The sequence below is a fragment of the Coregonus lavaretus genome, assembly GCF_964263955.1.
Source record: "Coregonus lavaretus genome assembly, chromosome: 11".
Classification (NCBI taxonomy): Eukaryota; Metazoa; Chordata; class Actinopteri; order Salmoniformes; family Salmonidae; genus Coregonus; species Coregonus lavaretus.
Window position 1 is genome coordinate 13,804,735 of NC_139998.1, and position 14,855 is coordinate 13,819,589.

A 14,855-nucleotide genomic window follows, 5' to 3' on the forward strand; every position below is an offset into this window, starting at 1 on the left:
TTTGTGAATAATCGCACCAACTGTTGTCACCTTCTCACCAAGCTGCTTGGCGATGGTCTTGTAGCCCATTCCAGCCTTGTGTAGGTCTACAATCTTGTCCCTGACATCCTTGGAGAGCTCTTTGGTCTTGGCCATGGTGGAGAGTTTGGAATCTGATTGATTGATTGCTTCTGTGGACAGGTGTCTTTTATACAGGTAACAAGCTGAGAGTGTGCTCCTAAACTCAGCTTGTTACCTGTATAAAAGACACCTGGGAGCCAGAAATCTTTCTGATTGAGAGGGGGTCAAATACTTATTTCCCTCATTAAAATGCAAATCAATTTATAACATTTTAATGCGTTTTTCTGGATTTTGTTGTTGTTATTCTGTCTCTCACTGTTGAAATAAACCTACCATTAAAATTATAGACTGATCATTTCTTTGTCAGTGGACAAATGTACAAAATCAGCAGGAGATCAAATATTTTTTTCCCTCACTGTACTGATGGAGACTGGAGAGGAGTGGGTGGTACTACATAGGGCCAGAAACACTAGCCTTGACCCACTGCAATTGTGTTGGGTGTTAGCGATAGCAATCAAGATACATTTTCTCTTCTCAGGTTGAACGTGACCTCTGCAGCCCTCATAATGTCACTCTTGGGTACTATGTAGCCAGTGGGAAAACGGTCTACATAGCATCTGTGGTGGTGGAGACAATGAATGCCTATGGCTTGGACAAAGTGCTGGCAGACATCCGGCAGCACAGTCCTATGGTGAAGGCTGTTCTGGTCCCTGTAGCACCCTGGACCCCCAGCCTCAGTGTCCATCTGCAGCTCAAAACAGGTGAGGCCCAATAGGAACAACACTCCACAACAACACATCCAACACAGTAACACTGCTGGATGATGTGACCGTGATTGTAGAACATGTTGTACTGTGCTCTTATGTACTGTAACTGAATGTACTATACTGGTATATTGATTGTTGCTCTGCATTTTTTAGTTCTCAGGTTCGTAGGCCAAGCGGACAACATAAACTCCTGCAGTTTTGTTCAAATGATGGAACAACGGCTGGAGAATGCATTTGAGGAAGCTCAGGACAAAGTGCTGGAATCTTACAGCAGGATTTCTGTTGAGGTATGTTTATGACTTAGGGCCATATTCAATCACACACAATTAGCATACATGTTTAGAGGGTTGTATTTACTGAAACATATCTGATAAGAGAATGGCGCCGGAGGAGATGGCTGCCGTTTTACGGCCCCCTAACCAATTGTTCTATTATGTGTGTTTTTTCGCATTATTTGTAATTTATTCTGTACATAATGTTTCTGTTACCATCCAAAAAGAGCTTCTGGATATCAGGACAGCGATTACTCATCTCGTATTGGACAAATATTTTTTCTTTAACGAGTCGCAAGCAAAATATATTCTGCAGACACCCGACAAGGCCCAAATCCCCATAATTCGCATTAGAAAGAGACGGAGATATCGTAGACATAGGTCGGGGTGCCTTGTAAGGATCCGACGGCGAGCGAGGAATCTGCCTCTTCCATCAGTCCTATTAGCCAACGTACAATCATTGGAAAACAAAATGGACAACCTACGATCACAGATATCCTACCAACCAAAACTGTAATATCTTATGTTTCACCGAGTCGTGAATGAACGACGACATGGATAACATACAGCTGGCGGGATATACGCTACATCGGCAGGATAGAACGGCTGACTCCGGTAAGACAAGGGGTGACAGTGTGTGTATATTGGTAAACAACAGCTGGTGCACGAAATCTAATATTAAGGAAGTCTCAAGGTTTTGCTCGTCTGAGGTAGAGTATCTCATAATAAGCTGTAGACCACACTACTTACCAAGAGAGTTTTTATCTATATTTTTCATAGCTGTCTATTTACCACCACAAACCGATGCTGGCACTAAGATTGCACTCAATGAGCTGTATAAAGCCATAAGCAAACAGGAAAACGCTTATCCAGAGGCAGCGCTCCTAGTGGCCGGGGACTTTAATGCAGGGAAACGTAAATCCGTTCTACCTAATTTCTACCAGATTGTTAAATGTGCAACCAGAGGAAAAAAAACTCTAGACCACCTTTACTCCACACACAGAGACGCATACAAAGCTCTCCCTCGCCCTCCATTTGGCAAATCTGACCATAATTCTATCCTCCTGATTCCTGCTTATAAGCAAAAACTAAAGCAGGAAGCACCAGTGACTCGGTTAATAAGGAAATGGTCAGATGACGCAGATGCTAAGCTACAGGACTGTTTTGCTAGGACAGACTGGAATATGTTCCGGGATTCTTCCAATGGCATTGAGGAGTACACCACATCAGTCAATGGCTTCATCAATAAGTGCATCGATGACGTCGTCCCCACAGTGCCTGTACGTACATACCCCAACCAGAAGCCATGGATTACAGGCAACATCCGCACTATAAGAAATCCTGCTATGCCTTCCGATGAACCATCAAACAGGCAAAGAGTCAATACAGGACCAAGATTTAATCGTACTACACCGGCTCCGACGCTCGTCGGATATGGCAGGGCTTGCAAACTATTACAGACTACAAAGGGAAGCACAGCTGCGAGCTGCCCAGTGACACAAGCCTACCAGAAGAGCTTAATCACTTCTATGCTCGCTTTGAGGCAAGCAATACTGAAACATGCATGAGAGCATCAGCTGTTCCGGATGACTATGTGATCATGCTCTCCATAGCCGATGTGAGTAAGACTTTTAAGCAGGTCAACGTTCACAAGGCCGCAGGGCCAGACAGATTACCAGGACGCGTACTCCGAGCATGCGCTGACCAACTGGCAAGGTGGTCCCAAAAGATCCACAGATGATGCTATCTCTATTGCACTACACACTGCCCTTTCCCACCTGGACAAGAAGAACACCTATGTGAGAATGCTATTAATTGACTCCAGCTCAGCGTTCAACACCATTGTGCCCTCAAAGCTCATCACTAAGCTAAGGACCCTGGGACAAAACACCTCCTTCTGCAACTGGATCCTGGACTTCATGACGGGCCGCCCCCCAGGTGGTAAGGGTCCGTAACAACACATCTGCCATGCTGATACTCAACATGGGGGCCCTTCAGGGGTGCGTGCTCAGTCCCCTCCTGTACTCCCTGTTCACTCATGACTGCATGGCCAGGCACGACTCCAACACCATCATTAAGTTTGCCGCCGACACAACAGTGGTAGGCCTGATCACCGACAACGATGAGACAGCCTATAGGGAGGAGGTCAGAGACCTGGCCGTGTGGTGCCAGGATAACAACCTCTCCCTCAATGTGATCAAGACAAAGGAGATGATTGTGGACTACAGGAAAAAAAAAAGGACTGAGCACGCCCCCACTCTCATCGACAGGGCTGTAGTGGAACAGGTTGAGAGCTTCAAGTTCCTTGGTGTCCACATCACCAACAAACTATCATGGTCCAAACACACCAAGACAGTCGTGAAGAGGGCATGACAAAGCCTATTCCCCATCAGGAGATTGAAAATATTTGGTAATGGTCCTCAGATCCTCAAAAAGTTCTACAGCTGCACCATCGAGAGCATCCTGACTGGTTGCATCACTGCCTGGTATGGCAACTGCTCAGCCTCTGACCGCAAGGCATTACAGAGGGTAGTGCATACGGCCCAGTACATCACTGGGGCCAAGCTTCCTGCCATCCAGGACCTCTATAACAGACGGTGTCAGAGGAAGGGCCTAAAAATTGTCAAAGACTCCAGCCACCCTAGTCATAGACTGTTCTCTCTGCTACCGAATGGTAAGCGGTACCAGAGCGCCAAGTCTATGTCCAAAAGGCTTCTTAACAGCTTCTACCCCCAAGCCATAAGACTCCTGAACAGCTAATCATGACTACCCAGACTATTTGCATTATCCACCCCACCCCACCCCACCCCCTCTTTTACGCTGCTGCTACTCTCTGTTTATTATCTATGCATAGTCACTTTAACTCTATCCACATGTACATATTACCTCAATTACCTCAACTAACCTGTGCCCCCGCACAGTTACTCTGTACCGGTACCCCCTGTACATAGCCTCCCTACTGTTATTATATTTTACTGCTGCTCTTTAATTATTTTAATTTTAATTTTTTACTTATCTATTTTTACTTAACACTTGTTTTTCTTAAAGTTGCATTGTTGGTTAAGGGCTTGTAAGCAAGCATTTCACTGTAGGTCTACACCTGTTGTATTCGGCGCATGTAGAACATTTGATTTGATTTGATTTGATTTTAACATCCTTGTCTGTGTTTGTCCAGATCCAGAGCGCCTCCCAGGTGATTGGCTCTCCTGCCGTGTCTCTGGTCTATGTGGTCAAGAATGAGAACACGGTGCTGAACGGAACCGTCTCCAGCGGTCTCCTGAACCAGCTGACCGCAGAGCTGGTGGGCTACTTTCTCTTCTTCCCCCCACTCGTCATCGCTGAGCGTAAGTACCCCAGGGCATCATGGGAAGGGTTTGCGTGTCAGATTTTTCCAGTGGCGTTTTCTTCTAGTTTTCTTCATTTTTATACATGAATATTGATGTCATATTTCCACTGAGTGTTGTCCTTTAGTGATAGCTTATGTTTGTGTGTTTGTAAGTGTGTGGTCTGAATACGAAAATATGAATGACGTCTTTATTTCATTATACCAGCAGGGTACTGATAATTAGATGTTGAACTAATTGACAAAGGAGACGTTATGGTCCAATATCATGTTGTGCAGAGGAGAGGAGGCTGACTAGTTCACTTCATGCTAAACTGCAATCATTTGCGTCACCTTCTGGGTGTTTCTTCAGAGAATGGATAATTTGAGCATGTAGGGAAGATCAAATAATATTATATTTATACATTGAGTATACAAAACATTAGGAACACCTGCTCTTTCCATGGCATAGACTGACCAGGTGAATCCAGGTGAAAGCTATGATCCCTTATTGATGTCACTTATTAAATCCACCAATCAGTGTAGATGATGGGGAGGAGAAAGATTAAAGAAGGATTTTTAAGCCTTGAAGCTATTGAGACATGGATTGTGTATGTATGCCATTCAGAGGTTTAATGGGAAGACAACATATTTAAGTGTCTTTGAATGGGATAGGTGCCAGGCACACCGGTTTGAGTGTGTCAAGAACTGCAACGCTGCTGGGTTTGTCACGTTCAACTGTTTCCTGTGTGTATCAAGAATGGTCCACCACCCAAAGGACATCCAGCCAACTTGACACAACTGTGGGAAGCATTGGAGTCAACATGGGCCAGCATCCCTGTGGAACGCTTTCGACACCTTGTAGAGTCCATGCTCCAACGAATTGAAGGCAAAAGGGGGTGCAACTCAATAGTAGGAAGGTGTTCCTAATGTTTTGTACACTCAATGTATTTACACTAGCTCAGGATTTCATCTCATGCTGTCGAAATGAACCCTTCAAATCAAATCAAATCACGCTTTATTTATACAGCACATTTCCGACATGGAATGCAACGCAATGTGCTTTACAGGAAAAAACTATGTAAATAAAAGCTGCAATATCTACTACAAAATAAACATATGATCAAAAACAAAAGCATTACACAAACTGAACAACTAAAAAGCACCCTTAGGAAAAGCAAAGCTAAAAAGATGTGTCTTAAGATCTCTTTTAAATATGTCCACAGTTTCGGCCCCCCTCAGGTTCTCTGGCAGGCTATTCCAGAGGATGGGGTCATAATAACTAAAGGCTGCCTCTCCATGCCTCTTGGTCCTAGGCTTTGGGATAGTTAAAATGCCAGTGCCAGAGGACCTGAGGGACCTACTGGGTACATAACTTAAAAGCATGGCTGACATGTATTGGGGTGCACAATCATGGATTGATTTATAAACCAATAGAATAATCTTAAAATTAATTCTAAAACTCACAGGCAGCCAGTGCAGAGACCTTAAATCCGGTGTAATGTGGGCTCGCTGTCTGGTCTTGGTCAGTACCCATGCTGCAGCATTCTGTATGTTTTACAGTTGACCAATGGCTTTCTTGGGTAGACCAGACAGGAGAGCATTACAATAGTCAAACTCAAGCCAGCTTGAAATAAAAGCATGGATGAGTCTCTCTGTATCAGCCTTAGAGAGAATTGGCTGCACCTTGTCAATGTTCCTCAAGTGATAAAAAGCTATTTTGGTCACATTCCTAATGTGTGATTGGAAATTTTGTTCAGAATCTAAAATAACACGTTGGTTTTTAACCTGGTGTTATATCTTTATTATTGAATTAAAATGTGCGGCTAGATTCTCTCTCTGTACTTTGGCTCCAACAATAAGTACCTCAGTCTTGTCTTGATTTAGCTGGAGGAAGTTGTGAGCCATACAAGTATTTAAATCACTTATACAGTATAATCATTTATCTGTGGAGCTAAAGTCCTCTAGTGACACAGAAATGTAAAGTTATGTATCGTCTGCGTAGCTGTGAAAATCAATTCTGTGCTTTCTGATAACGCTGCCAAGGGGTAACATACAGTATATAAACTGAACAGTACCGGACCCAAAATCGAACCTTGTGGAATGGCACATTTGATATGTATTTTCTCTCAGATCATTTACCACTTTAACTAAGGCTGTCTATGTACTGTGGTGGGCACAAAACCAGATTGGAATTTTTCAAAAATACAGTTGGCACTTAAAAAAATATTTAGCTGTTTGAATACCAATTAATAATGGAAGGTTGGAGATTGGCCGAAAATTGCTTCAGAAGGGGTTTCACCATAGCAGTTTTTAGTGCAGTGGAGAAAGTGCCTGTGAACAGGGACTGATTAACAATAGCTTGCACTTCTTCAGATATGCAATTAAAAACTATTTTGACGAAGGTGGTGGGGATAGGGTTGAGAAGGCTTAAGTTGTGATATCACTTTCCTTAAGCATGTCTGTGTCAACCAGGGAAAATAAATCCATAGTGCCTTTGCTTGGTAGCCTAGGGAATATATCATCAAACTTCTCATCGGGTCTTGCTTGACCCAGCCTAATGTTGGTTATCTTATCTCTGAAATATGCCACAAACTGCTGGGGTAGGATTTACCAGGCCATCAATGGTCGAGAAGAGCACTTTCAAAGAATTATGATTAAGTTAGAAAAATTTGCCCGTCTGGCATTTCTAATTGCCAAGTTTCACTCTCAGAATATCATAATGGACCTGCAACTTTGACCCTTACCATTTGAATATTCAAGGCTCGCACAGTTTCAAACAGAGCGTTAGGAGGGTTAAGGTGCATCTGCAAAGTCAGAGACAACATCCCTGCTGGCCTCCAGCCAGCTGCATAATGGGACAGAAAAGGTGGAATTTATCAGGCATGCAGCCTGGCGCACTATACTAATCAGCTGTCTTCTCTGTTAGGGTTGGCCGGTATCCAGGTTTTTATACTGTCATACCATTTCTGTACAATACTGGGGTATACTGTATTACCGAATGTGAACACAAGGTGTATAAAATAAATAATGAAACAAAATATATACAGTATATATATACAGTACCAGTCAAAACTTTGGCCACACCTACTCATTCCAGGGTTTTTCTTTGTTTTTACTATTTTCTACATTGTGGAATAATAGTGAAGACATCAAAACTAAGAAATAACACATGGAATCATGTAGTAACCAAAAAAGTGTTAAACATATAAAATATATTTTAAGTTTGAGATTCTTCAAAGTAGCCACCCTTTGCCTTGATGACAGCTTTGTACACTCTTGGAATTCTCTCAACCAGCTTCATGAGGTAGTCACCTGGAATGCATTTCAAATAACAGGTGTGCCTTGTTAAAAGTACATTTGTGGAATTTCTTTCCTTCTTAATGTGTTTGAGCCAATCAGTTGTGTTGTGACAAGGTAGGGGTGGAATACAGAAGATAACTCTATTTGGTAAAAGACCAAGTCAATATTATGGCAAGAACAGCTCAAATAAGCAAAGAGAAACGACAGTCCATCATTACTTTAAGACATGAAGGTCAGTCAATATGGAACATTTCAAGAACTTTGAAATTTTCTTCAAGTGCAGTTGCAAAAACCATCAATCTCTATGATGAAACTGGCTCTCATGAGGACCGCCACAGGAAAGGAAAACCCAGAGTTACCTCTGCTGCAGAGGATAAGTTCATTAGAGTTACCAGCCTCAGAAATTGCAGCCCAAATAAATGCTTCACAGAGTTCAAGTAACAGACACATCTCAACATCAACTGTTCAGAGGAGACTGTGTGAATCAGGCCTTCATGGTCGAATTGCTGCAAAGAAACCACTACTAAAGGACACCAAGAAGAAGAATCTGTCCTTCGGTCTGATGATCTGAGATTCTTGGTTCCAACCGTCGTGTCTTTGTGAGACGCAGAGTACGTGAACGGATTATCTCCGCATGTGTGGTTCCCACCGTGAAGCATGGAGGAGGAGGTGTGATGTTGTGGGGGTGCTTTGCTGGTGACACTGTCTGTGATTTATTTAGAATTCAAGGAACACTTAACCAGCATTCTGCAGTGATACGCCATCCCATCTGGTTTGCTCTTAGTGGGACTATCATTTGTTTTTCAACAGGACAATGACCCAACACACCTCCAGGCTGTGTAAGGGCTATTTGACGAAGAAGGAGAGTGATGGAGTGCTGCATCAGATGACCTGGCCTCCACAATCACCCGACCGCAACCCAATTGAGATGGTTTGGGATGAGTTGGACGCAGAGTGAAGGAAAAGCAGCCAACACATGCTCAGCATATGTGGGAATTTCTTCAAGACTGTTGGAAAAGCATTCAAGGTGAAGCTGGTTGAGAGAATGCCAGGAGTGTGCAAAGCTGTCATCAAGGCAAAGGGTGGCTACTTTGAAGAATCTCAAATATAAAATATATTTTGATTTGTTTAACACTTTTTTGGTTACTACATGATTCCATGTGTGTTATTTCATAGTTTTGATGTCTTCACTATTATTCTACAATGTAGAAAATAGTAAAACTAAAGAAAAACCCTTAAATGAGTATGTGTGTCCAAACTTTTGACTGGTACTGAATATATATATATATACAGTGGGGGAAAAAAGTATTTAGTCAGCCACCAATTGTGCAAGTTCTCCCACTTAAAAAGATGAGAGAGGCCTGTAATTTTCATCATAGGTACACGTCAACTATGACAGACAAAATGAGAAAAAAAAATCCAGAAAATCACATTGTAGGATTTTTAATGAATTTATTGGCATATGATGGTGGAAAATAAGTATTTGGTCAATAACAAAAGTTTCTCAATACTTTGTTATATACCCTTTGTTGGCAATGACACAGGTCAAACATTTTCTGTAAGTCTTCACAAGGTTTTCACACACTGTTGCTGGTATTTTGGCCCATTCCTCCATGCAGATCTCCTCTAGAGCAGTGATGTTTTGGGGCTGTCGCTGGGCAACACAGACTTTCAACTCCCTCCAAAGATTTTCTATGGGGTTGAGATCTGGAGACTGGCTAGGCCACTCCAGGACCTTGAAATGCTTCTTACGAAGCCACTCCTTCGTTGCCCGGGCGGTGTGTTTGGGATCATTGTCATGCTGAAAGACCCAGCCACGTTTCATCTTCAATGCCCTTGCTGATGGAAGGAGGGTTTCACTCAAAATCTCACGATACATGGCCCCATTCATTCTTTCCTTTACACGGATCAGTCGTCCTGGTCCCTTTGCAGAAAAACAGCCCCAAAGCATGATGTTTCCAACCCCATGCTTCACAGTAGGTATGGTGTTCTTTGGATGCAACTCAGCATTCTTTGTCCTCCAAACATGACGAGTTGAGTTTTTACCAAAAATTTATATTTTGGTTTCATCTGACCATATGACATTCTCCCAATCCTCTTCTGGATCATCCAAATGCACTTCAGACGGGCCTGGACATGTACTGGCTTAAGCAGGGGGACACGTCTGGCACTGCAGGATTTGAGTCCCTGGCGGCGTAGTGTGTTACTGATGGTTGGCTTTGTTACTTTGGTCCCAGCTCTCTGCAGGTCATTCTCTAGGTCCCCCCGTGTGGTTCTGGGATTTTTGCTCACCGTTCTTGTGATCATTTTGACCCCACGGGGTGAGATCTTGCGTGGAGCCCCAGATCGAGGGAGATTATCAGTGGTCTTGTATGTCTTCCATTTCCTAATAATTGCTCCCACAGTTGATTTCTTCAAACCAAGCTGCTTACCTATTGCAGATTCAGTCTTCTCAGCCTGGTGCAGGTCTACAATTTTGTTTTTGGTGTCCTTTGACAGCTCTTTGGTCTTGGCCATTGGGAAGTTTGGAGTGTGACTGTTTGAGGTTGTGGACAGGTGTCTTTTATACTGATAACAAGTTCAAACAGGTGCCATTAATACAGGTAACGAGTGGAGGACAGAGGAGCCTCTTAAATAAGTTGTTACAGGTCTGTGAGAGCCAGAAATCTTGCTTGTTTGTAGGTGACCAAATACTTATTTTCCACCATAATTTGCAAATAAATTCATTAAAAATCATACAATGTGATTTTCTGGATTTTTTTTTCTCAATTTGTCTGTCATAGTTGACGTGTACCTATGATGAAAATTACAGGCCTCTCTCATCTTTTTAAGTGGGAGAACTTGCACAATTGGTGGCTGACTAAATACTTTTTTCCCCCACTGTATTCTTTTTAAACACAAAACAATTTAGGCAACAGGGATCTTGATCTTGAATGTCTCTGCTGTAACCAAGAAGCTTGATCTTGCCATCTAGCCACTTAGATAGCAAGTTAGCAAACCAAATGCATAGCTGGATTCCTGAGCTGGATATCATTTATTTGGCAGATCTTAGATTTCTTATAATTATACTTAACCTAATGTTATAAGCAGTGGCCTAGCACGCACCACTGCAGCCCCCGGTATACAGTATAAACGGTGTATCGCCCAAGCCTCTCTGTAACCTCTCTCTCCTCTGTGCCCCCCCCCCCCCCCCCTCTCTCCCCATTTCACTCCACAGCACTAGAGTACCACAACCTCAACACATCCACTGCCACAAAGCACTACTGGGTGATCACAGGTAATTTAAACTGTCATTGATTTTCATTAACTACTAGTTAGTTAGTGCTTTGCTCAACTGTTGTGTGTTGTGTACATTTGTGCGCCTGTGGTGTTTTTTCCCCCAACATCTTTGAGCTCCTCCTTTCCTTCCAAATCCTATTGATGCATTATTTAGAGCTTCCTGACATCTGTTTCTGAGAGATCACATCAGATCAGTGCTCAGTGTGAAGGAGGCCCTCTTTTGTGAGAGGACTCTAAATGGCATTTAGCCTCCTCCTGTACCTTTCTGCCACTGTCATGATGAGACTGCAGTGTGCCAAGGTCAGCCCAACTTTAATATGACTTACAGGTTTTAAATTGAGGGATGAATGACCAGACCTCTCTTTCCTCCGCTGTCCCTACCTCACCTCACCATCTGCTCTTTATCCCTCTCTTCTCCTCTTACCTCTCTTTCTCCCCGTCCTCTCTCGCCCTCTCTCCCTATCCAACTCTCCCTCTTTCCTCCTTCCCTCCTTACCTCCCTGCCTCCTCTCTGCGCTCCCTCTCTCCCCCTTCTCCCCTCACGTCCCCCTCCCCCTGTCTCCACCTCTCTCTCTCTCTCTCTCTCTCTCTCTCTCTCTGTCTCTCTCTCTCTGTGCTCCACTGCTCTGCAGTAATTCAGGATGTTGACAGATCTTCTCTGGAAGGGAATTATCAGAGCTTCGCTAGTTTAATGGAGCAGCGGCTGGCTGAGCTGTTTTTGGTGTCTGGGCGTCAGGGGAGCCAGGGGAGCCGCTTTAGAAGGGCCACCACTGTCGGGAGCTACACCGTCCAGGTGAGGGAGGCAGGCACACACGCACATGCACACACACACACACACACACACACACACACACACACACACACACACACACACACACACACACACACACACACACACACACACACACACACACACACAAGGGACTGCATGCTCACTCACTGATAAACAACTTCTGTGTTCAGTCAAACAACTAGAACATTTTATGTTCACTTGCCCCAGAGTTTCACTATTTTATGAAGATTCACAGAATTTCAATTTCCCCTTTTAGGTTTTGTCACAGAATACATTTTTTGATGATCAGGTTTTATGAGGGGGGAGAGAGCTCATGTAACGGATGTTGATCTCTTCCATTTAACACTCCCCCCTGCTTTATGGCAAGCTTTAGTCTTTAAACACAGTCCTTGATAAAACCATTATGATGTATTGTGGACAATAAACATTTGATCTATAATAAAATACGATTAATTCCACTGATTCATATTAGTTCAATGAGAGTGTTCCCTCAGTGCTGTTATTTTTTAGTGTTTGCCCCTTCAGATAACATCATTCTTGCTATTGTATTTTTGCAATGGCTCTTTTATGCCATATGACAGCACTGAATCCATCAAATTGTGTTGTTCTTGTTTAGATGGTTGGCATTCGTCGACTCCCTGGGCCTAAGAACCCAGCCGAAATGACTTACTATGCCCAACTGAATGGTGCCCCCATAACTGGCACCACTGCAGCTAAGACCCTCAGTACCTTGGATTCCCAAACCATGGCCCTCACCCTGGGCTACTTTGTCCTGCTCCAAGCTGATCGTAGGTTATCTTTTACACATCTTTACCAAACAGCCTGAACATTATTCTCTTACATGAAGTGTACAGAACTAGCTTTTCAGTCACAAACAGATGGATGCACATGAGTTATTTCAGTATATTTTAGTTTTGCTCAGACTGAAGCACTTCTATCTGTCTCATAGCCTGTTGAATAGCTATGTGCCTCAATCATTTCATAATGATTGCAAACAAAAATACATATTGATAGATCGTGTGTGTGTGGGCCGTGTATTTATTTTTGTCTCCATGGTTTCCGACAGCTGTGGTAAAGGTCCCGCCTGCCAATCTGTGGATCATGGCTGTGCTGACGCCTGTTGCCCTGGTGATGGTTGTTGTCTTCATGGTCACCGCCATCCTGTGCAAGAGGAACAGGGTCATCTTCAAGACCAACGCTTTCAGGAGCTTCAAACCCCGCTCTAAGGTGAACGTTACATCTCTTAACATCTTCATGTGCAGTTCAGAGAAACGTCACATCTGGGCAGGTCTTAATACTTCATCTTGCATTCGCTCAATTACTTATAGCCAATGGTGATGATAGTGATGGATGCTCAATGAGCATGATGGGGGCGAAATAAGAATCCAGATGGTTAATGTGCTGGAATTGAATCCTCAGCTAAATGTCCCTTTCATTGCCTTCTCCTTTAGACATCCTATCGGAGGGAGGGCAGTTATCACCACCAGGTATTGACTGAGTGTTATTTATGAATAAATGCATGTTGACTGGGGGAATCAATGGAAGGGATGGAGTGGGCTCACCATGGCTCATCGTCTACGATCAGTGGGCCATTTTATACATCCCTGTTACCTTCCAATGCATAGTAATGATTCTTATCCACCAGGCTTCTACTCATCCAGTCTCATCTCATACCAGCCAGTGGCTCCGTGGCACAATCCAAGCGATCAGTAATTTTGTTACTGGATTAAATATTGTGCCAATTAGATTAATAGGGATAATGTGGAGGAGCATAACCAAGATCTGCCCCTAAACCTTTCAGATTCGTACTCAACATGCACTCATGCAGCAGCAGAAAAAGTCAGCTGATTTCAGTGTAATTTCTGTATGTCATTCCAACATAACTCCCTCCAGAAGAACATATGTAACATCATGGCATATTTTTGGATGGGAAAAGAGAAGCGCTAGCTCCAGTTTATGGTGTAGGACAAGGTCAGCGATACACTTGATTAGTGTAAAGTAAAAATAGGATGGTAGGATAGGACTTCTCTCCCAAAACGGGGCCTATTAGCGCCATATCTGTATTCTGTATTTTACATGTGCGAGTGCAGTGCTTCAAGGTTTTGTTGATTTGTGAAACTGTTTGTAGACATTTCATGTCACGGGGTTGTTATGAATGTGACATTAATTATTAAAAGCGTCGCTAAATCGGAGATTCACGGCGCTGCGAGGCAGATTTCTCTCTCTTTCCCTTTCTGATCCAGAGATGTGGCACGCATGCACAAATTAGATAAATGTTCTTATAATTACTTAGTTTATGAATAGTTTGTGGCGATATGACAAAAGGACATTAGTGGTAAATGCGTTGAGTTAAGCTCTTTGGCTCCACTACACTGCACATATTTGCAGTCTGTTGCAGTGGAATGTGTTGGTGTCCAAACGTTCTGGGAATGAAGACAGAATACCAAGCAGAGCATAACCCACTAGGGAGATAGTGGACTTCTTGAACCACTAGTCCAGCACATAATTAACCATCAAAGTGGGACAACAACGCAAAGCTTCAAATCAATGGCATGGCTTCAGTCTGCATGTGTGTTTCTGCATTGATCATTCAATATGTGAGTGTATTTCATTGCTCTCCAAATACAGTATGTGGTACAGTCCATCACGTGGCTTTATTTTGACAGTTTGTGCAATGAAAAGAAAATCATATCAATCATAATTTAGTTGCTCAGAGTGGTTTTACCATGAGGTCGCTTTACATAAAGTCCCTTGGGGGTTTTATCAAACCTCTCCCTCTCCATCAGTATCCCAAAGGAGCCCAAGTGAGAACACAGAATCCATCTTTGTCAAATACATCACAGAGTAGCCTTGTGCAGAGTCTCAGATCAACTCCATGTCTTTATCAAACTGGGCAGTTGAAAGATGAAAGGAGACCATTTATAAAGTCAACCGCATCAAGTGGACAGAGAGGTCTGCCTGCTGCCAGTGGACAGAGAGGTCTGCCTGCTGCCAGTGGACAGAGAGGTCTGCCTGCTGCCAGTGGACAGAGAGGTCTGCCTGCTGCCGGTGGACAGAGA

General features: G+C 43.3%; 1 protein-coding gene across 1 annotated transcript in view; it reads left to right on the forward strand.

The window, feature by feature from the left end:
• Positions 1-14,855, forward strand: part of LOC311137250 (UPF0606 protein KIAA1549L-like) — a gene marked incomplete at both ends in the record, with an annotated part of 50,456 nt that overhangs the window by 21,912 nt on the left and 13,689 nt on the right. Inside the window, 8 exons of the mRNA XM_084171639.1 lie at positions 599-821; positions 981-1,114; positions 4,275-4,443; positions 10,942-11,001; positions 11,636-11,796; positions 12,413-12,584; positions 12,863-13,023; positions 13,248-13,283. Of these exons, the coding sequence (XP_084027765.1) occupies positions 599-821; positions 981-1,114; positions 4,275-4,443; positions 10,942-11,001; positions 11,636-11,796; positions 12,413-12,584; positions 12,863-13,023; positions 13,248-13,283 (1,116 nt within the window). The remainder of the gene's footprint in view (positions 1-598; positions 822-980; positions 1,115-4,274; positions 4,444-10,941; positions 11,002-11,635; positions 11,797-12,412; positions 12,585-12,862; positions 13,024-13,247; positions 13,284-14,855) is intronic.